This window comes from Hylobates moloch, unplaced genomic scaffold (assembly GCF_009828535.3).
Source record: "Hylobates moloch isolate HMO894 unplaced genomic scaffold, HMol_V3 SCAFFOLD_13, whole genome shotgun sequence".
Lineage (NCBI taxonomy): Eukaryota > Metazoa > Chordata > Mammalia > Primates > Hylobatidae > Hylobates > Hylobates moloch.
In genome coordinates, this window is record NW_026652288.1 from 40246265 (window position 1) to 40266721 (window position 20457).

General features: G+C 40.3%; 2 protein-coding genes and 1 long non-coding RNA gene across 9 annotated transcripts in view; 2 read left to right on the forward strand and 1 right to left on the reverse strand.

Annotated features, from left to right (window-relative positions):
* ZNF790 (zinc finger protein 790) overlaps window positions 1–11713 on the forward strand; it is a 33421-nt gene extending 21708 nt beyond the window's left edge. For all 6 annotated transcript variants that reach the window (XM_058426315.1, XM_032173142.2, XM_032173139.2 and 3 more), the window contains 4 exons: window positions 1239–1321; window positions 3138–3261; window positions 3548–3643; window positions 6564–11713. In XM_058426315.1, the coding sequence (XP_058282298.1) occupies window positions 1313–1321; window positions 3138–3261; window positions 3548–3643; window positions 6564–8245 (1911 nt within the window). In that variant the 5' untranslated portion in view covers window positions 1239–1312 and the 3' untranslated portion in view covers window positions 8246–11713. The remainder of the gene's footprint in view (window positions 1–1238; window positions 1322–3137; window positions 3262–3547; window positions 3644–6563) is intronic.
* The window catches only part of LOC116480799 (uncharacterized), a 43007-nt gene that overhangs the window by 6429 nt on the left and 16121 nt on the right, over window positions 1–20457 (reverse strand). The window contains exons 2-3 of one of the 2 annotated variants that reach the window (XR_009209294.1): window positions 3108–3197; window positions 1410–1551 (exon numbers count right to left, since the gene is read on the reverse strand). This is a non-coding gene — a long non-coding RNA (uncharacterized LOC116480799). Of the gene's footprint in view, window positions 1–1321; window positions 1552–3107; window positions 3198–20457 lie in introns of those variants that run through there. The other variant, XR_004251358.2, reaches the window with a different exon arrangement.
* LOC116480791 (large ribosomal subunit protein eL36-like) lies at window positions 13802–20187 on the forward strand. Its single transcript, XM_058426322.1, has one exon. The coding sequence runs from the start codon at window positions 18109–18111 to the stop codon at window positions 18523–18525; it is 417 nt and encodes a 138-aa protein (XP_058282305.1). The 5' UTR covers window positions 13802–18108; the 3' UTR covers window positions 18526–20187.

Below are 20457 nucleotides of genomic sequence, written 5' to 3' on the forward strand. Positions count from 1 at the left end.
GCCATTTACATGGGATAAAGGTTGTTTACCCTTAAAGGTATTGTGTGTGTGTCTTTTCTTCTCCCCTCACGCATTTCCCACACAGAACAGCCCCTCAAGAGTCAGCTGAAGTACCATTTCCTACAGGAAATTTTCTGTTAAGAACTAGTTTTGGTTTGGGCTCCTTAGAACTAGTTGGCTCCTTTCATAACCATGATTACCTTTATTTCCTACAGTATTGTAATTACTGTTTACTTTTCTGACTGTGAATTCCTTGATAGTAGGTCCTGCAATGTATTTATCTGATTCTCTTGTGCTAAGTGCAAAGCTAGATTCAGAGAGGCATATGTATATATAATTTTTTTTTTTTTTTTTGAAACCGAGTCTCCCTGTGCCGCCAGGCTGGAGTGCAATGGTGCAATCTCGGCTCACTGCAGCCTGACTCCCAGGTTCAAGCGATTCTCCTGCCTCAGCCTCTTGAATAGCTGGGATTTATAGGCTTGCGCCACCATGCCTGGCTAATTTTTGTATTTTTAGTAGAGAGGGGGTTTCACCGTGTCGGCCAAGATGGTCTCCATCTCCTGACCTCATGATCCACCCGCCTCGCCTCCCAAAGTGCTGGGATTACAGGTGAGAGCCACCACGCCCGGCCAATATATTTTTTTAATAAAAGTACTTGCTTCACAAAACTGACTATTCGCCCAATCCAGCCTTCCTTCCATCTTTGGGTTCCCTTCATGAAAAAGCCACCCTGATGCCCAGTGTTAATGAAAACACAGGAGGCAGAGATCATGGGCTGCTCCTATAAGGGAAAGGCCCACCTCATCCTTCACTCAATAAAATAAGAAATTCTGAAATCCAGAGGGTAGGATACAGTATTCAAAGTAACAAGCTTTGCATTCAGCAAACCTATGATACTTCCTAATAGTGAATTTGAGCAAGTGACCCATTTCCAGATCTTTTCAGTGAGACAAGTAACTGACATTCATAGGTGGCTTGAAGATGTTAATGTAAATATATATGAATTTAGGGCAAGCCAGAATTGACTTATCTAGTAGTATCCTGATCCATGTCATGATTTTGGCATAAGTGATTAGACTGAAACTTCATCCTGCTTTTGTTGAATCTCTCTGGTTTTGGATAGGGCCAGGATTTCTTCAGGTTCCTTCTGACTTACCTCCAAGGAAGAAAATGGCATTTCCTATTTGTCCCTTTGAGAGCTCTGAGAAAGGCCTGACATTGTGATTCTTTCCTTCTAGCTCTGCTTTCTCAGCACACTGCCTCACCCAGAGAAGAATCCAGAGAAGGAGTGGTGGACTTGGAATGTTAAGTCATGGCCCATGTGAGTTGGAATTGCCTCTCTCCAAAAATATAACCCATTTATATCAAATCATGTGAATATTTTTATTGCTTATCCTTAAACTGCTTACCTGAATCACTATTGAGCATCATAAGTAATGATTGTGAAACAGTCCAATGCTTTCCCTAGATATCCCTCTTTTCTCCAACCAGTATGACCAAATCTATCCACCAGGTCTTTCAGTATCTCCTGTGTCCTGATCTGGCAGAGCACTGAAGAAGAGAAATACATTTCCTTAAGGGGAACAGTAAAGAGTTTTCATTTCAAACCTGTGGCTTAACAAGATGGGATGGAATAATTAAAGGGGACATACTGCATAAAGGCTTTTATTTACTCTGTAGAGTGGGATGTTTCATTTAATCAAGATGGGAGTTGGTGTTGGTTGGTATTCATTTAGGTATGTGGTACTTTGTGATGCTTTCCTTAGCAGATATGATGGGAGGTTGAGTTCAAAGAGATCTGAGATTTTCCAGGAAATTAATGAGAAGTTAGTATCATTAACAATCCGGGGTTAGTTATTCCAGGCTGCTATAGCCTCTCAGTGGTATCAACAAAAAACTCATTTGATGACTTTCACAGTAATCACTTATGACACTGAATTTGCTGATTGTCAGCTGCTTAACAGAGTCTGGAGATTCTACACATTTTCCACAGAAAATAATATTCAGTCAGGGAGTGTATCTCTTGAGAATTCCCTCAATTTAAACTAACAGACAATTCAACTAAAAGTAGTAGCTTAAGCAAAGGACAATTACCTGGGCCAAAGTCTCTGTATGCACAAGTCTGTTTGTGCCCAGTAAAGACCGCTTACAACCAACAAAACCTCCAACTTTTCTCACATAATAAATCTGGGGTTAGTTCTTCCAGGCTGGTGTAGCCTCTCAGTGGTATCAACAGAAACCTCATATGATGTCTGTTATTCTGGGCTGCCATTCTGATGTTTTGGTATTTGTGATTTGAAGATCATAAAGATGTGGTAACTGAGCAACAGGAGTTTTTACCGGGTGCAGTGGCTCATTAGGACTTTGGGAGGCCAAGGTGGGTGGATCACTTGAGGTCAGGAGTTTGAGACCAGCCTGGCCAACATTGGGAAACCCTGTCTCTACTAAAATACAAAAAATTAGCTGGGCGCAGTGGTGCACACACGTAACCCCAGCTGTTAGGGTGGCTAGGGCACAAGAATCACTTGAACCTGGGAGGCAGAGGTTGCAGTGAGTCGAGATTGCACCACTGCACTCCGGTCTGGGTGACAGAACAAGACTCTGTCTCGTAAAAGAACAAAAAAAAGGAGCATATAGGCCGGGTGTCGTGGCTCATGCCTGTAATCCCAGCACTTTGGGAGGCCGAGGCGGGTGGATCATGAGGTCAGGAGATCAAGACCATCCTGACACGGTGAAACCCTGTCTCTACTAAAAAATACAAAAAATTTGCCAGGCGTGGTGGCGGGCACCTGTAGTCCCAGCTACTCGGGAGGCTGAGGCAGGAGAATGGCGTGAACCCGGGAGGTGGAGCTTGCAGTGATCAGAGATTGCGCCACTGCACTCCAGCCTGGGCGACAGAGCAAGACTCTGTCTCAAAAAAAAAAAAAAAAAAAAAAGAGCATGTAGACACTCGGCTTTAGTCACCCTTATTCCCATGTCATTTCCCCTGAAGCCACAGGCAGCCAACTCCAGTTTTTTGCCCAGTATATGCCCCACTCCCTGCAGTGCCCCTTTCCAGCCTTTCCCCTTTCATCTATAGGGGTTATAATTATTTTTTAAAATCTCACCATTAATATTTGGAATTGTTCTTTCAACAGTTGATGCTGTTCAGGGATGTGGCTGTAGATTTCTCTCAGGAGGAGTGGGAGTGCCTGGACCTGGAACAGAGGGATTTATATAGAGATGTGATGTTGGAGAACTACAGCAACATGGTCTCACTGGGTAAGATTCAGCCATTTCCTTAGAAATTCCTGCTTTCTGTATTGTGATTTTTTTTATTGTCTTTTAAATGTCCAGGGTAACTCCTGACCTTTGTTTTTTGGAAAATGGTTTGCACTTTGTAAATCTGGCAATAGTTATCATCGGTGGGCACTTCCATCTTTCCTATCCTTTATAACTTATTTTTGCCCTGCCTGTAATTGTTTTTCTTCCTTAGTAACCAAAGAAGTAGTTGCAAATTTTAGAATCTTTACAATGAGTTCTTTGCTGTGTCTTATCTTCTGGGCAGGTCTTTGCATTTATCAGCCAGAAGTGTTCTCTTTATTGGAGAAAGGGAAAGAGCCCTGGAAGATTTTGAGCAATGAGACAAGAGGACCTTGCCCAGGTGAGTGAGGGCTGAACAGGCACAAGGAGGCCATTGTTGTGGATAACAGCTCAGCTGCACAGTGAGGCAGCAACACCTCTGAAATACTGGTATGGAATATCCCCTTAAGACCAAAAAATGGGCCGGGTGTGGTGACTCACGCCTGTAATCCTAGCACTTTGGTGGGTTGCCTGAGCTCAGGAGTTTAAGACCAGCCTGGGCAACTTGGTGAAACCCCATTTCTACTAAAAAAAGAAAAAAATACAAAAAATTAGCCGGGCATGGCGGCACATGGCTGTAGTCCCACCTACTTGGGAGGTTGAGGCAGGAGAATTGTTGAACCAGGGAGGCAGAGGTTGCAGTGAGCTGAGATCGTGCCACTGCACTCCAGTCTGGTCGACAGAGTGAGACTGTCTCAGGGGAAAACAAAACCAAAAAAACAAAAACTGGCTGGGTGCCATGGCTCAGGCCTGTAATTGCAGCACTTTGGGAGGCCGAGGCAGGCAGTCCACCTGAGGTCAGGAGTTCGAGACCAGCCTCGCTAACATGGTGAAACCTCGTCTCTAGTAAAAATACAAAAACTAGCCAGTGTGGTGACACACACCTGTAGTCCCAGCTACTCAGGAGGCTGAGGCAGGCGAATTGCTTGAACCTGGGAGGCAGAAGTTGCAGTGAGCCGAGACTGCGTGACTGCACTCCAGCCTGGGCTGGAGTACAGTCAGACTCCATCTCAAAAAAAAAAAAAAAATTTAATAAGGGCCTGAGGCCTAGACAGAGACAAAACCTTTTCTAAAAGATCTTTCTCTTCACTCCAAATACCACTTTATTTTTGTGCTCTCATTTTTCACACATGTAACAAAAAGGTAAGTGCCATTCTTTTCTCCAGTGGCCCTTATTTTATCTATGATTTGGATCAAGTTCCTTCTCATTTCCCTTTTTTAAAATTTAATTTTCATAAAATTCTTCATTCAGTAAAAAAAAAAAAAAAGACATTTTTACCTCATTTTTTTTATTTTACCCATCCCTTTTGAGTTTTTCTCATTTTTCTAGTTTCTCCTTGATTGTACATTGCCTGCATTTATTAGTTCTCCTTATTCATTCTTTTAACCAACATTTATGAATTTTCTCATTTTAGGTTTAAAAGAATTAACAAGAATATATTATCTCTTAAGAAACTTTTTCTTCTCTTCTGTGATTGGAACATGGCCATACATTTATACATACAGGGAACATTAAGAGAAGACCTAATAGGCTGCTTAGTTGAAAATTAGGGTAACAGGTGATAACAGTTTCTGGTCACAGTGAGGAGGAAGTGGCAGAAGAAAGGTTAGGGCTCATGAAGTACAACCAGAAGAACACAGTGTCATAAAAGACAAGCCCCACCAGGTGCGGTGGCTCATGCCTGTAATCACAGCATTTTAGAAGGCCGAGGCGGGTGAACCACCTGAGGTCAGGAGTTCAAAACCAGCCTGGACAACATGGCGAAATCCCATCTCTACTAAAAATACAAAAATTAGCTGGGCATGGTGGTGGGCGCCTGTAATCCCAGCTACTTGGGAGGCTGAAGCAGGAGAATTGCTTGAACCCACGAGGCAGGGGTTGCAGTGAGCTGAGATTGCGCCACTGCACTCCAACCTGGGTGACACGCCATCTCCAAAAAAAAAAGACAAACTGACTTGTCTAGTTCCCCGTATTCCCCAGCTTTTCCTCTCTAATAATAATCATCAGCTACTGATTATTCAACACTTATCCTGTGTCAGGCACTTAATAGAAATAGCATATTGTTCCAATCCTTGCAACAAACCTCTGCAAAGTGATGTTTTATTCCTTTTTATAATATGAAAAATTAAGAGCTCAGTCAAGCTCAGTAATTTTCCAATCACCTAAAAAGTAGTTTTAGTAAACAGAACTGGAGTCTGAAACTGCAGTTTGTCATCTTTCCATTGCAGTACATTACTGCTCATACTTTGTAACTAAACTGCCTTTCAATTCATTGAGTCACTGCTAGAGTACTTGCTCTGTCTCCCAAGAAAAATTGGTAACAATTGTACTCGATCCTAAATATATATAAAAAGAGTCCTACTTATTCTTAGCTTGTGCCAGACTCCTTCTCCCTTGAAAAAAATTTCTCAAACTATTTTTTTGTTGTTGTTAAGACAGAGCCTCACTCTGTCACCCATGCTGGAGTGCTGCGGTGGTGTGATCATGGCTCCCTGTAGCCTCCACCTCCCAGGCTCAGGTGATCCTGCCACCTCAGCCTTCCAGGTAGCTAGGATCACAGGAATGCACCACCACTCCTGGCTAATTTTTTATAGGGATGGGTTTTTTTCATGTTGCCTAGGCTGGTCTCAAACTTCTGGGCTCAAGCAATCCATCTGCCTCAGCCTTCCCACGTGCTGGGATTAAAGGTGTGAATCACTGTACATGGCCTTCAAACTATTTTTCTGTCTAAACTATCACCCATAATTATCTCCTTTAACCTAAATGCAGCATACCCTGTTATTGAGATCCTAGTACTTTGGTAACTCTGGATCAGATTGCTTCCCTCATATTAGACTGATACTCTGCGATTTCCCAGCATTCCTATTTTTAAGCTCTGAATTATATAAGACATTCATCATAGTACTTGCAAACTTGTAGCTATTTTATGACTTATTATTCTGTTATTGAGGTGATACCTGGATAATGATTTTTTATTGAGCTCCTCAAATGAATATGATCAAAATAAAATATATTTCTCATCACTTGACTCAACTTTTATTATTTCTTTTAAATTTCTACTTATTTCTTGCCCTTTTTTTCATATTGCTCATATTTGAGAATTTTCTAAGCCATTCACTTCTCATATGCTTTATTTCAAGATTTTTCTATATCTATTTTAGAAGTTTTATTGCTTTTTGTACATAAAACAGTATGATGTTTTTACCTTCTTATTTTTCAGACATGCAGTCCAGGTGTCAGACCAAGAAGTTACTACCAAAAAATGGCATTTTCGAGACAGAAATAGCCCAATTGGAAATAATGAAAATTTGTAAAAACCACAGCCTTGAATGTTTATGTTTTAGAGGTGATTGGGAAGGCAATGCTCAGTTTCAAACACTTCAAGATAATCAAGAGGAATGTTTCAAGCAGGTGATACGCACCTGTGAAAAAAGGCCCGCTTTTAACCAGCACGCAGCATTTAATCTACACCAGAGACTTAACACAGGAGACAAACTGAATGAATTTAAAGAATTGGGGAAAGCCTTTATTTCTGGTTCAGATCATATTCAACATCAGTTAATTCACCCAAGTGAGAAATTCTGTGAAGATAAAGAATGTGGGAATACCTTTCTTCCTGATTCAGAAGTTACTCAATATCAGACAGTTCACACTGTTAAGAAAACATATGAATGTAAAGAATGTGGGAAGTCTTTTAGTTTACGTTCGAGTCTTACTGGTCATAAGAGAATTCATACTGGTGAGAAACCTTTTAAATGTAAGGAATGTGGGAAAGCCTTTAGATTTCATTCACAACTTAGTGTCCATAAGCGAATTCATACTGGTGAGAAATCTTATGAATGTAAGGAATGTGGGAAGGCCTTTAGTTGTGGCTCAGATCTTACTCGACATCAGAGAATTCATACTGGTGAAAAACCCTATGAATGTAATGAATGTAGAAAGGCCTTTAGTCAGCGATCACATCTTATTAAACATCAGAGAATTCACACTGGTGAAAAACCTTATGAATGTAAGGAGTGTGGGAAAGCTTTTACTCGTGGATCACACCTAACTCAGCATCAGAGAATTCATACTGGTGAGAAATCTCATGAGTGTAAGCAATGTGGAAAAGCCTTTATTCGTGGTTCAAATCTTGCTCAACATCAAAATGTTCATGTTGGTAGGAAACCTTATGAATGTGAGAAATGTGGGAAAGCCTATATTTGGAGCTCACACCTTGCTCGACATCAGCGAATTCATATTGGCAGGAAACCTTATGAATGTAAGCAATGTGGGAAGACTTTTACTTGGGCTTCGTATCTTGCTCAACATGAGAAAATTCATAATGAGAGGAAATCCTATGAATGTAAGGAATGTGGAAAGACCTTTCTTCATGGCTCAGAGTTTAATCGACATCAGAAAATTCATACTGGTGAGAGAAACTATGAATGTAAGGAATGTGGAAAGACCTTTTTTCGTGGTTCAGAACTTAATCGACATCAGAAAATTCATACTGGAAAGAGGCCATATGAATGTGAAGAATGTGGAAAAGCCTTTCTCTGGGGTTCACAACTTACTCGACATCAGAGAATGCATACTGGTGAGGAACCTTACGTATGTAAAGAATGTGGGAAATCTTTTATCTGGGGTTCACAGCTTACACGACATAAGAAAATTCATACTGATGCAGAACCTTATGGATGCAAGAAAAGTAGCCACATCTTTAGTCACCATTCATATTTTACTGAACAAAAATTTCATAATGGGGCAAATATCTGTGAATGGACAGACTATGGGAACACCTTTAGTCATGAGTCAGATTTTGCTCAACACCAGAATATTTACACTTTTGAGAAATCCTATGAATTTAAAGATTTTGAGAAAGCATTTTCTTCAAGCTCTCACTTCATTTCACTCTTGTGAAATATTATATAAAAGTGTAGGAAGGGCTTCAGTCATGACTCATTAATTGATGTCATTTATTTTTTTCTCTTGAGGAACCCCACAAATGTAAGTAATATTGGAAGGCATTTTAACAGGGCACACATCCAGCAGCAGCAGCAGCAGCAGCAGCAGAGAATTCATCATGCAATCAATATAGGAAAGAAATTACTGATCAGTTATCAATTGCGGAATATCAGGGTAAAATTTGATGAGATGATAGCATGAATTCTTTTTGAATCATTCTCAAAACATTCTCATCAGAGATGTTGCATAAAGAATTTATATATAATTTGGCCAGGCATGGTGGCTCACACCTGTAATGCTAGCACTTTGGGAAGAGGAGGTGGGTGGATCACCTGAGGTCAGGAGTTCGAGACCAGCCTGACCAACATGGTGAAACCCTGTCTCTACTAAATATATAAAAATTAGCCAGGCGTGGTGGCACATGCCTGTACTCCCAGCTACTCGGGAGGCCGAGGCATGAGAATTCCTTGAACCCGGGAGGTGGAGGTTGCAGTGAGCTGAGATCACATCACTGCACTCCAGCCTGGGTGACAGAACAAGACTCCATCTCAAAAACAAAAACAAAAACCCACAAGAATTTATATATAATTCATTTTGGAAATCTTTCATCATTAGCAAAATTCTGTTGTATTTCCACAAAAATCATATAATTAATCTAGAAAAGCCTTGAACTATGTCACACAATTTATTTGACATGTCTTGTTTCAATACATCCTGCCTCTATATATTTTTTGAAAAGTATCTTAAATCTATGTCTGTTTAATCTTATTCATTAGATTGTAAATGTTGAACGATTTGAGATTTACATGACTTAGTGACTGTCATTTGTATCGGTATTAAGCCATTTTATGAGAGGAGGACTTTAAGACTATAATGATTGGCCGGGCGCGGTGGCTCACGCCTGTAATCCCAACACCTTGGGAGGCCGAGGCGGGCAGATCACAAGGTCAGGAGATCGAGACCATCCTGGCTAACGTGGTGAAACCCCGTCTCTACTAAAAATACAAAAAATTAGCCAGGCGTAGTGGCGGGCGCCTGTAGTCCCAGCTACTCGGGAGGCTGAGGCAGGAGAATAGCGTGAACCCGGGAGGCGGAGCTTGCAGTGAGCAGAGATCGCGCCACTGCACTCCAGCCTGGGAGACACAGCAAGACTCCGTCTCAAAAAAAAAAAAAAAAAAAAAAAAGACTACAATGATTATAGGCAAATATCTCATCTCTATTTATGTCTTATTGAACATCAGAATGTTAATTCTGAACACAAATCAGTAAAATACAATGAAGAAAGCTTTGAATGAGTATTAATTTCACATGCTACATCAAAAAAACCTATAAAAGAAAGCCTTGTGACTTTAGTAAAAGTGGGGTTGTTGAGTGTTCAGCAGTTTTTTAAAAGACATTCAGAAATGATTTCTCTCTAACAAATTTCTAAAGCCAAGTGTTATATAATTCATTTTTTTACCACAGTTATAACTCCAAAACTAGCAAATGGATAGCCATATGGATTCTTACCTCTTTGAAATGTAGTACTATATATAAACCATTCTTAGATTAAGGAGCAAATAAAAAGTGAAATTACAGAGTATTTAGAATGATAATGAGACTTATATTTTAAATCCTGTGAAATAACTAAAACAGTTATCAAAAGAAATTGCTCTGTGTATAAAACCAAGAAGATTGAGGGCAGTTTGTTTCTCATCATCACTGTATCCACAGCACTTAGGACAGTGCCTGTAATGTTGTAGGGCCTCAAATATTTATTGAGTTAAATAATGATTACACAGCAAGGTAGAATAAGAACAAATACCCCAAATGAATAAATGAAAAGCTTAATGAAAAGCTGAAATCATGGAATAAAAAACCATACAGGTTTTTCATCAAAATCTAGTCCTTTGAAGAAAACTATTATTTACTAGGCTTTGTCAGTGCCTCTACTATATTATAAGGAGAAATGGAATGCAACTATATGTTTAAGGGATATTTTTTAGTATTAAGTATGTGAACTCTGTTAGACATGATTTTTATATGTGGATGGTTTTTTTCTAGGAAAACATTATTAAATATGATTAGGTTTCAAAAACAACCAAAAAAGTTCAAAAATAGAAAAAAGTATCATGTAAGATGAGGCTGAGCACAGTGGCTCATGCCTGTAATCCGAACACTCTGGGAGGTTGAGACAGGAGTATCACCTGAACCCAGGAGTTCCAGACTTGCCTGGACAACATAGGGAGACTCCCATCCCTGCAAAAAATAAATTAGCCAGGTGTGGTGGCACATGCCTGTGGTCCCAGCTACTCAGGAGGCTGAGGTGAGCGGACTGCTTGGGCCCAGGAGTTTGAGGCTGCAGTAAGCTGTGATCACCCCACTGCACTGCAGTCGGTGATGGAGCAAGAACCTGTCTAAAACAAAACAAAACAAACATTAAGACTAGATAACTGTACAGGCTGCACCCTGAAGAATAGAAAATCCTATGGAAAATTTGCCAGGGCATGCTAAAAGACTAACATTCTTATAATAAAAGTAGATGGGATAGCTCTTGCACATCAAATTCCAGAAAAATTTCACTCATGAAGATACATGAAAAAAACTAAAATAGATGAACCCAATATTTAATCAAAGAATAATACAGTAGATATTTGCTTATAATGTTTAAGCTGTGAGCAGGATAATTTTTATTTTTGAGGTGGAGTCTCACTCTAGTTGCCCAGGCTGGAGTGCAGTGGGGTGATCTTGGCTTGCTACAGTCTCTGCCTGCCAGGTTCAAATGATTCTCCTGCATCAGCCTCCCAAGTACCTGGGATTACAGGTACCCTCCACCATGCCTGGCTAATTTTTGTATTTTCAATAGAGATGGGGTTTCACCATGTTGGACAGGCTGGTCTCGAGCTCCTGACCTCAAGTGATCCGCCCGCCTCAGCCTCCCAAAGTGCCAGGATTATAGGTGTGAGCCACTGTGCCCAGCCTGGATGGATAATTCTGAATGATGAAAAGTTACTTTATCAATTTCTTCTAAGTGAAGTTCTTGGTATCTTTTACTGTTACATGACTTAAGAAATGGTGACTATATGTACACATATTTAGCACATTTGTAAGTCACACCTTTAACAGGTAGTTCCCTCCTAAATTGTCATCTATGGAATTTCACAATTTGTGTGAAAAATAATTTTTTGTTATGTAACCATTGTAATAAGCCATTTTCATTAATGTTGACTAAATCTTTTTTAAGGTGACAAGTACACTGAGAAAAATAACATTTAGAAGTTTGTTTTGTTTTGTTGAGATGGAGTCTCACTCTTTCACCCAGGCTGGAGTGCGGTGGCACGATCTCAGCTCACTGCAACCGTCTCCCAGGTTCAAGCGATTCTCCCACCTCAGCCTCCTGAGTTGCTGGGATTACCGGCATGCGCCACCACGCCCAGCTAATTTTTGTATTTTTAGTAGAGACTGGGTTTCATCATGTTGGCCAGGCTGGTCTTAAGCTCCTGACCTCAAGTGATTCACCTGCCTCAGCCTCCCAGAGTGCTGGGATTACAGACATGAGCCACCACACCCAGCCTAAAAATTACGTGGTAAATCTTTGTCCACATTATGCTTTCTGCCCATCTCTATACAGATAAGTATGGTTCATTCCCTTTTGGTTAGGGGAGGTTTTTTTTTCTGGCCCAGACTGTCTTGTTGAATTTGGTGTCTGTGTGCATAGCTGGTGCTCCCATCCCCTTCATGGTGAATTTCTGGATCTTCTTGAATGCTTGAGTTGCATGCTTCTTGAACCTCTACCCCATTTACATATTTTTGAATGCTGATAATGTCTCAAGTCTGCCTCATGTATGACAAAATAGCCCTTTACTTTTTCCTAATCACCTTTCTTTGCAGGAGACATTAGGCTGGAACCATTTTGAAAATGAAGAACTTTTTGGTAATTAGTGTTGGTACAGGTTTATAGCCTTTTGAAAAAAAAAAAAAGATTAGAATCATTCCTGGCAGTGTAAAACAGGATAAAGTCCCAATATATCAAGAGATCTAAATGTAAGAACAAAACAAAAAGAAACTTTACCAGTACTAGAAGTAAACATGGACGAATTTCTTTATGACATGGCAGCTGGGAAATCAACAACTGTGACTCAGAAATCCAGTAGAAATGAGGAAGAATCAATAATTTTTTGTAGGACTAAAAATATAAACAAATGAAAATGACAAATTGAAGATTATTTGTAACTTATGTGACAGAGTAATTCACTTAATACATGTAAACATTTAAAAATTGAGATGTGAAAGATCCTACAGCAGGATATAGAAATAGGCAAAAGACATAAATATATATTTTATATGAAAAGATAAATTGCCAGGCGCAGTGGCTCACACCTGTAATCCCAGCACTTTGGGAATCCCCGGCGGGCGGATCACGAGGTCAGAAGATGGAGACCATCCTGGCTAACACGGTGAAACCCCGCCTCTACTAAAAATGCAAAAAATTAGCCAGGCGTGGCAGCGAGCACCTATAGTCCCAGCTAATCGGGAGGCTGAGGCAGGAGAATGGCATGAACCCAGAGCTTGCAGTGAGCGGAGATCATGCCACTGCACTCCAGCCTGGGCGACAGAGCAAGACTCCGTCTCAAAAAAATAAAAAATAGGCCGGGCGTGGTGGCTCACACCTGTAATCCCAGCACTTTGGGAGGCCAAGGCGGGTGGATCACCTGAGATCAGGAGTTCGAGACCAGCCTCAACATGGAGAAACCCTGTCTCTACTAAATACAAAATTAGCCAGGCATGGTGGTGCATGCCTGTAATCCCAGCTACTCAGGAGGCTGAGGCAGAATTGCTTGAACCTGGGAGGCAGAGGTTGTGGTGAGCCTAGATCACGCCATTGCACTCCAGCCTGGGTAACAAGAGCGAAACTCCGTCTCAAAAAAAATAAATAAATAAAATAAATAAATTAATTAATTAAAAAATAAAAGATAAAGACCCTTAAACCTTTAAGAAGATGCTTCATATTCCTCATAAAGAAAATGCAATTTATACTGCATATCACTTTGTGACAATCAGATGAGCAAATATTAAGTGTATTAAAATACTCATATTGGCAAGACTGGAGAAAGAAGAATTCACATTGTGAAAATGTGAAATTGTACAACTCTTATAACAGGGAACTGAATAATGTCCATGTGCAATCTTACATGCATATATCACGTGTCCTAGGCTGCTTGCTTCTATCCTGAAGATACACAGATAAGATTACGAAATGTAGTATGCACAAAGGAATGTAACTATTTGTAAATGCAACAGACTGGAAACAGCTCAGATTTCCAGCAATGGATGGGCTGAATTAACTCTCAGATATATATGTGCAAGGTGTATTGTGCAACTGTGTACTTCAAAATCTTCAGATTATGTTATATAAAAAATAGGAAGGCGTAGAATAATGTGCTAATTTTTGTGAGAGGAAGGGCGGACTACTGTATATGTTTGTTTATACTCTTTCTCTCTTTTTTTTTTTTTTTTTTTTTTGAGATGGAGTCTCACTCTGTTGCCAGGCTGGAGTGCACTTGCACAATCTTGGCTCACTGCAACCTCTGCCTCCCGGGTTCAAGAGATTCTCCTGCCTTCGCCTCAGTTCAAGAGATTCTCCCGCCTCAGCCTCCCGAGTGGCTGGGACTACCTACAGGCATGTGCCACCACGCCCAGCTAGTTTTTGTATTTTTAGTAGAGATAGGGTTTCACCATGTTGGCCAGGATGATCTCGATCTCTTGACCTCGTGATCTGCCCGCCTCAGCCTCCCAGAGTGCTGGGATTACAGGCGTGAACCACCACGCCCAGCTATGTTTATACTTTCAAAAAACAGTGGGAGGGTAAGCCAAGAGCTAATCAAAATGATGAAATTATAGGTGGGAGCAGGGTGTGGTGGTGCATGCCTGTAATCCCAGCTACTTGGGAGGACATGGTAGGAGGGTCCCTTGAGCCTAGGAGTTCAAGTCCAACCTGAGCAACATAGCAAGACCCCTGTCTCTTAAGAAAAATTAAAATACAAACTATAGGTGGCAGAGAGCAAGGTTGGAAAGTAGTCACCTTTGATTTTACCTTGTTTTTATCTGAGAATCATTTTATAACCTCACAGTAAAGAATATTTCCTAGACAAAACATTTTAACTAGAAAAGTGTGGCATATTCATATTAATTTTATTACTCTGTTAACTGAAAGTCACCATTAACAGAATGAACAGATGTCTGCTTCTGGTCAAATGGAGAAACAGACCAGATTTACCCTTATATCTGTAAATACTAAAAAGCTAAACAAAATAGGTGAAACAATGGTTTTTAAGGCAGTGAATATACTAAAATGTCAATTTCCAGTGAAGAACAGTGATCCCTGAAAAAAACAGAAATAAATTTTTCCTACAGTTTTTCCAGATTACTGCTGGGAGGAGTAACTCAGGCAGAGCCTCGTGGTCTCTCCTAGTGTTGAGATGGAATGAGGAGTCTGATGAGGCCAAAGTGGCCCAAGTTGACAAGGCAAAACACTGAAGAGGAGAGAACTGCACAGAAATCTCCAGAGATCTTCCTTAAGTTCAGCTAAATACTCATCAACATGTGTGTGTGTGAAAACTACCTGAAGCCAGGGAAAAACAATTACCTTAAAGGATTAGAGGGAAGAATCCACAGAGCTCAAAAAGGTCCAGGAATAATTCCTTTTGCCAATAGCCAAAGTGGAAAATAAAAAATTACTAGGCATCGGCTGGGTGTGGTGGCTCGAGCCTGTAATTCCAGCACTTTGGGAGGCTGAGGCGGGCAGATCACCTGAGGTCAGGAGTTCGAGACCAGCCTGATCAACATGGCGAAACCCCGTCTCGACTAAAAATACCAAAAAAACAGCCAGGTCTGTAATCCCAGCTACTCAGGAGGCTGAGGCAGAAGAATCGCTTGAACCCGGGAGACGGAGGTTGCAGTGAGCTGAGATCGCACCACTGCACTCCAGCATGGGCAAAAGAGCAAGACTCCGTCTCAAAAAAATAAATAAAAATTAAAAAATAAAATAAAATAAAAAATGTACTAGGTATCCAGCATTCATTAAGGGAAGTAATTCAGTTAAGGAGGAAGAGAATTCTGGGCTTCTGGGAATTTCCTTAACCAATAAAGAGTATGTGTGAGAAACCTACTGCTAACATCATACTTAATGGTAAAAGTCCAAAGATCAGCAAAAAGAGGATACCTGGTCTCAACACTTCTACTAAGCATTATACTGGAAGTTCTAGCTAGTGCAATAAATGAAAGAATACAATGTATCCTGATTGGAAAGGAAGTAAAATCATCTCTATTAACAGATTATATGATTGTCTATATAAAAAAAACTGATGGTATCTACAACACTATTAGAACTAAATGAGCTTAGTGAAATGGCAAAATGAAGATCAATATATATAAAGCAGATGATTTTGCATGAACTAGCCATTAACAATCTGAACCTTAAAACCTTAAATGCCATTTATAACACCATAAACAGTATGAAACATATAGTGATGCATCTGGCAAAAGAAGTGCAAGATGTATAGTATAAAAATTAAAAACACTTCTGGGAGAACTTTAAAAAAGATCTAGAGAGATATACTGTGTTCAGAGATTAGAAGACTCAATACCATTAATATGTCAGTTCTTTCCAAACTGACCTATAGATTCAGTGAAATCCCATTTTGAATATTCGGGAGGCTTTTTTTGTAGAAATCGGGAACCCAATTCTAAAATACATATGGACATGCAAAGGACCTAGATTAGCGAAAACAACTTTTAAAAATAATTCTGAAAGTTGAAAAATTGGCTGGGCGCGGTGGCTCATGCCTGTAATCCCAGCACTTTGGTAGGCTGAGGTGGGCAGATCATCTTAGGTCAGGAGTTCAAGACCAGCCAACATGGCAAAACCCATCTCTATTAAAAAATACAAAAATAGCCAGGTGTGGTGGCAGGCACCTGAAATCCCAGCTACTTGGGAAGCTGAGGCAGGGAGAATTGCTTGAACCTGGGAGTCAGAGGTTGAAGTGAGCCGATATCACGCCACTGCACTCTAGTCTAGATGACAGAGGGAGACTCCGACTCAAAAAATAAAAAAAAGAAAGTTGGAGAACATATGCTACCTGAATTTAAGACTTACTATAAAGCTACAGTAATCAAGACTGTGTGGTATTCATGGAATAAATTAGTTGAGAAATACACATACATGGACAACTGATTTGTGACAGTGGTACAAAGGAAATTTAATAAAGAAGAGGTCATCTTTTTAACAAACAGTGCTAGAAGAACTTGTTATATATATGTTTGAAAATTTACATTGATTTTATAGCTCAAAGCATCTACAAAAAAAGTTAACTAAATGCTGGGAATGGTGGCACATGCCTGTAATTCCAGCATTTTGCGGGGCTGAGGCTGGCAGATCAGCTGAGGCTGGCTGGTTTGTGACCAGCCTGGCCAACATGGTGAAACCTCATCTCTACTGAAAATACAAAAAAAGACAAATTAGCTGGACATGGTGGTGCAAGCCTGTAGTCCCTGCTACTCGGGAGGTCGAGGCAGGAGAATCTCTTGAACCTGGAAGGTGAAGGCTGCAGTGAGCAGAGGTCGCGCCACTGCACTCTAGCCTGGGTGACAAGAGTGAGATTTTGTCTCAAAAAAAAAAAAAAAGTTAACTAAAAATGTATCATATGCTTAAAATAAAACTATAAAACTTTCAGAACCTTGGAGTAGGCAAAAATTTCTTATATGTTACTGAAACTGCAAGTCTTTAACAAATAATAATTAGTCATCAAAATTGAAAACTTTTGCTCTTAACCGACTTTGTGAAGAGAAGGAAAAGATTAGCCACAGACTGGGAGAAAATATTTTCTAATCATATATATCTCTGACAAAAATACTTGAATATAAAAAGACTTTAAAATTAAACAACTTGGCCGGGCGCGGTGGCTCACGCTTGTAATCCCAGCACTTCGGGAGGCCGAGGCGGGCGGATCACGAGGTCAGGAGATGGAGACCACGGTGAAACCCCGTCTCTACTAAAAGTACAAAAAAATTAGCCAGGCGTGGTGGCAGGCGCCTGTAGTACCAGCTACTCGGAGAGGCTGAGGCAGGAGAACGGTGTGAACCCGGGAGCCGGAGCTTGTAGCAAGCCGAGATCGCGCCACTGCACTCCAGCCTGGGTGAGAGAGCAAGACTCCGTCCCCCCCAAAAAAAAAAAAAAAATAAATAAATAAAATTAAACAACTCAATTTAAAACTGTGAAAACATTTAAACACATATCACCAAAGAAGATATACAGATGTCAAATAAACATGATTAGTCACAAGTGAAATGCAAATTAAAACACAGTAAGTTAACACCATGTGCCTATTATCATGGCTAACACTTAAAAAGCTAAGTATAGCAACTGTTAGTGAAGGTAACAAGGAGCTGAAGCTCATACTCCTGGTGGAAATTAAAATGGTACAATTACTTTGGGAAACAGTGTGGCAGTTTCTTAAAAAGTTAAACACAAAATGAATAGAAACCTGGGCCTCATAACCTAATACTCAAAATATCAAGGATACAATTAAAAATACTCATTATACCAAAACCAGGCAAATCTAAACCTAATAGAAAAAGACAACAGATACCAACACCAAGATTACACTGATATTGTATTTGGTTGGTACAAAAGTAATTTCAGTTTTTGCCATTAATAATTCACTGACCTATCATTAAAATGCACCAAGCAATTGCAAACATTCTTAAATCAAATTAAAGGAGGGGGGCACTAAGTAAAGAAATAGAAGATTTAACAAAGAACCAAATAGAAAAAACTAGAAATGAAAAATTCAACAAATAAATTTTTAAAAATTACTGGAGCCTTCTGCCACGGCCGCCTCTGGAGAGCAGCAGCCATGATTCTACGCTACCCTACGGCTGTGGGCCTCAACAAGGGCCACGAGGTGACCAAGAACCTGAGCAAGCCCAGGCACAGCCGCCGCCGCGGGCGTCTGACCAAACACACCAAGTTCGTGCGGGACATGATTCGGGAGGTGTGTGGCTTTGCCCCGTACGAGCAGCGCGCCATGGAGTTACTGAAGGTCTCCAAGGACAAACGGGCCCTCAAGTTTATCAAGAAAAGGGTGGGGACGCACATCCGCGCCAAGAGGAAGCGGGAGGAGCTGAGCAACGTACTGGCCGCCATGAGGAAAGCTGCTGCCATGAAAGACTTAGCCCCTCCCCTGCCCTCTCCCTGAAATGAAGAACAGCTTGACAGAAAAATAAATAAATAAAAAATAAATAAATAAATAAAAATTACTGGGTTGGCTCAATAGCAGAATGGAGATGGCAGAGGAAATAATAAACTTGAACATTCATCAGTGGAAATTATCCATTCTAAACAAGAAATAAAATCAATTAGGGAAAAAAAGAATGGAAGCCCTTGGGCCTTAGGGTCAATAACAAAAGATCAAACATTCATAACAGAGTCCCAGAAAGAAAAAAGGAGCAGAGTTAAAAATATATTTGAAGAAAGAAGGCCTTAAAACTACCCAACTTTGGCAAAAGATGTAAACCTACACATTCAAGAAGATGAATGAAACTCAAATAGAATAAATGCAATGAAATCCATGTCTAGAATATCAAATCCAAATTTCTGAGAATTAAAGACAAAAACCTTGAGAGCACTCAGTGAGAAATGACACATATGTAACAATATTTCTCAGCTTCGGAACTAGTGACATTTTGTGTCAAATAATTCTCTGCTCTGGTGGGCTTTGCTGTACGTTGTAGGATGTTTAGCAGCACCCCTAGCCTCTGCTCACTAGATGCCAGTAGCAATTTCCAGTTGTGACAAGCACAAAATGTCTCGAGACATTGCCAAATGCTTGTTTGGGGGTGGAAATGTTCGCAGTTGAGAACCACAGCTTTAGCATAACAATGATTCTAATGCTGGTGGATTCCTAGTCAGAAACCACGGAGGCCAGAAGGGAGTAGTGCATTTTTCTGTGTGGGAGAAAAGTGTTGAAAAAAAATAACTTTCAACCTGGAATTCTATAGGCAGTAAAAATATCTTTCAGGAAGGAACATAAAATAGACATTCTCAGATGAAGGAAAACTCTAGGAATTTATAACCAACAGACCTGTTGTAAAAGAATGCATAAATTCTATTAGGAAGGACAGAAGAGAATGGAATATCAAGACTGAAGAAAGAGCAACAAAAATGGTTCTACAAACTAGAATTTACTTCCAAAACTAAGGCAAAGGTAAACTTCCAGAACTAAACGAAAGTAAACCACTATAAAGCTTATTTCTGTCATGCACCTTATGAATCTACTCAGTGATTTCCAACCAAGACTTAAAAATTAGTCCAAGGCAGTCCAAGTGGGAAAATAAAGCCACTTCTGGTTTCCTCTTTGTGTCCAGAGGGTGTAGAGTACCCCCCTAGGCACTCTCCATAGTAATTAGGGCTTTGTTTTCTTTTTTTTTTTTTTTTTTACTATACTTTAGGGTTTTAGGGTACATGTGCACAATGTGCAGGTTTGTTACATATGTATCCATGTGCCATGTTGATTTCCTGCACCCATTAACTCGTCATTTAGCATTAGGTGTATCTCCTAATGCTGTCCCTCCCCCCTCCGCCCACCCCACAACAGTCCCCGGAGTGTGATGTTCCCCTTCCTGTGTCCATGAGTTCTCATTGTTCAATTCCCACCTATGAGTGAGAACATGCGGTGTTTGGTTTTTTGTCCTTGCGATAGTTTACTGATAATGATGTTTTCCAGTTTCATCCATGTCCCTACAAAGGACACGAACTCATCATTTTTTATGGCTGCATAGTATTCCATGGTGTATGTGTGCCACATTTTCTTAATCCAGTCTATCGTTGTTGGACATTTGGGTTGGTTCCAACTCTTTGCTATTGTGAATAGTGCCGCAATAAACATACGTGTGCATGTGTCTTTATAGCAGCATGATTTATGGTCCTTTGGGTATATACCCAGTAATGGGATGGCTGGGTCAAATGGTATTTCTAGTTCTAGATCCCTGAGGAATCGCCACACTGACTTCCACAATGGTTGAACTAGTTTACAGTCCCACCAACAGTGTAAAAGTGTTCCTATTTCTCCACATCCTCTCCAGCACCTGTTGTTTCCTGATTTTTTAATGATGGCCATTCTAACTGGTGT

Excerpts from the sequence above, each read along its gene's own strand:
- LOC116480791 (XM_058426322.1), top strand. The coding sequence starts at position 18,109 with ATGAAAAATTCAACAAATAAATTTTTAAAAATTACTGGAGCCTTCTGC.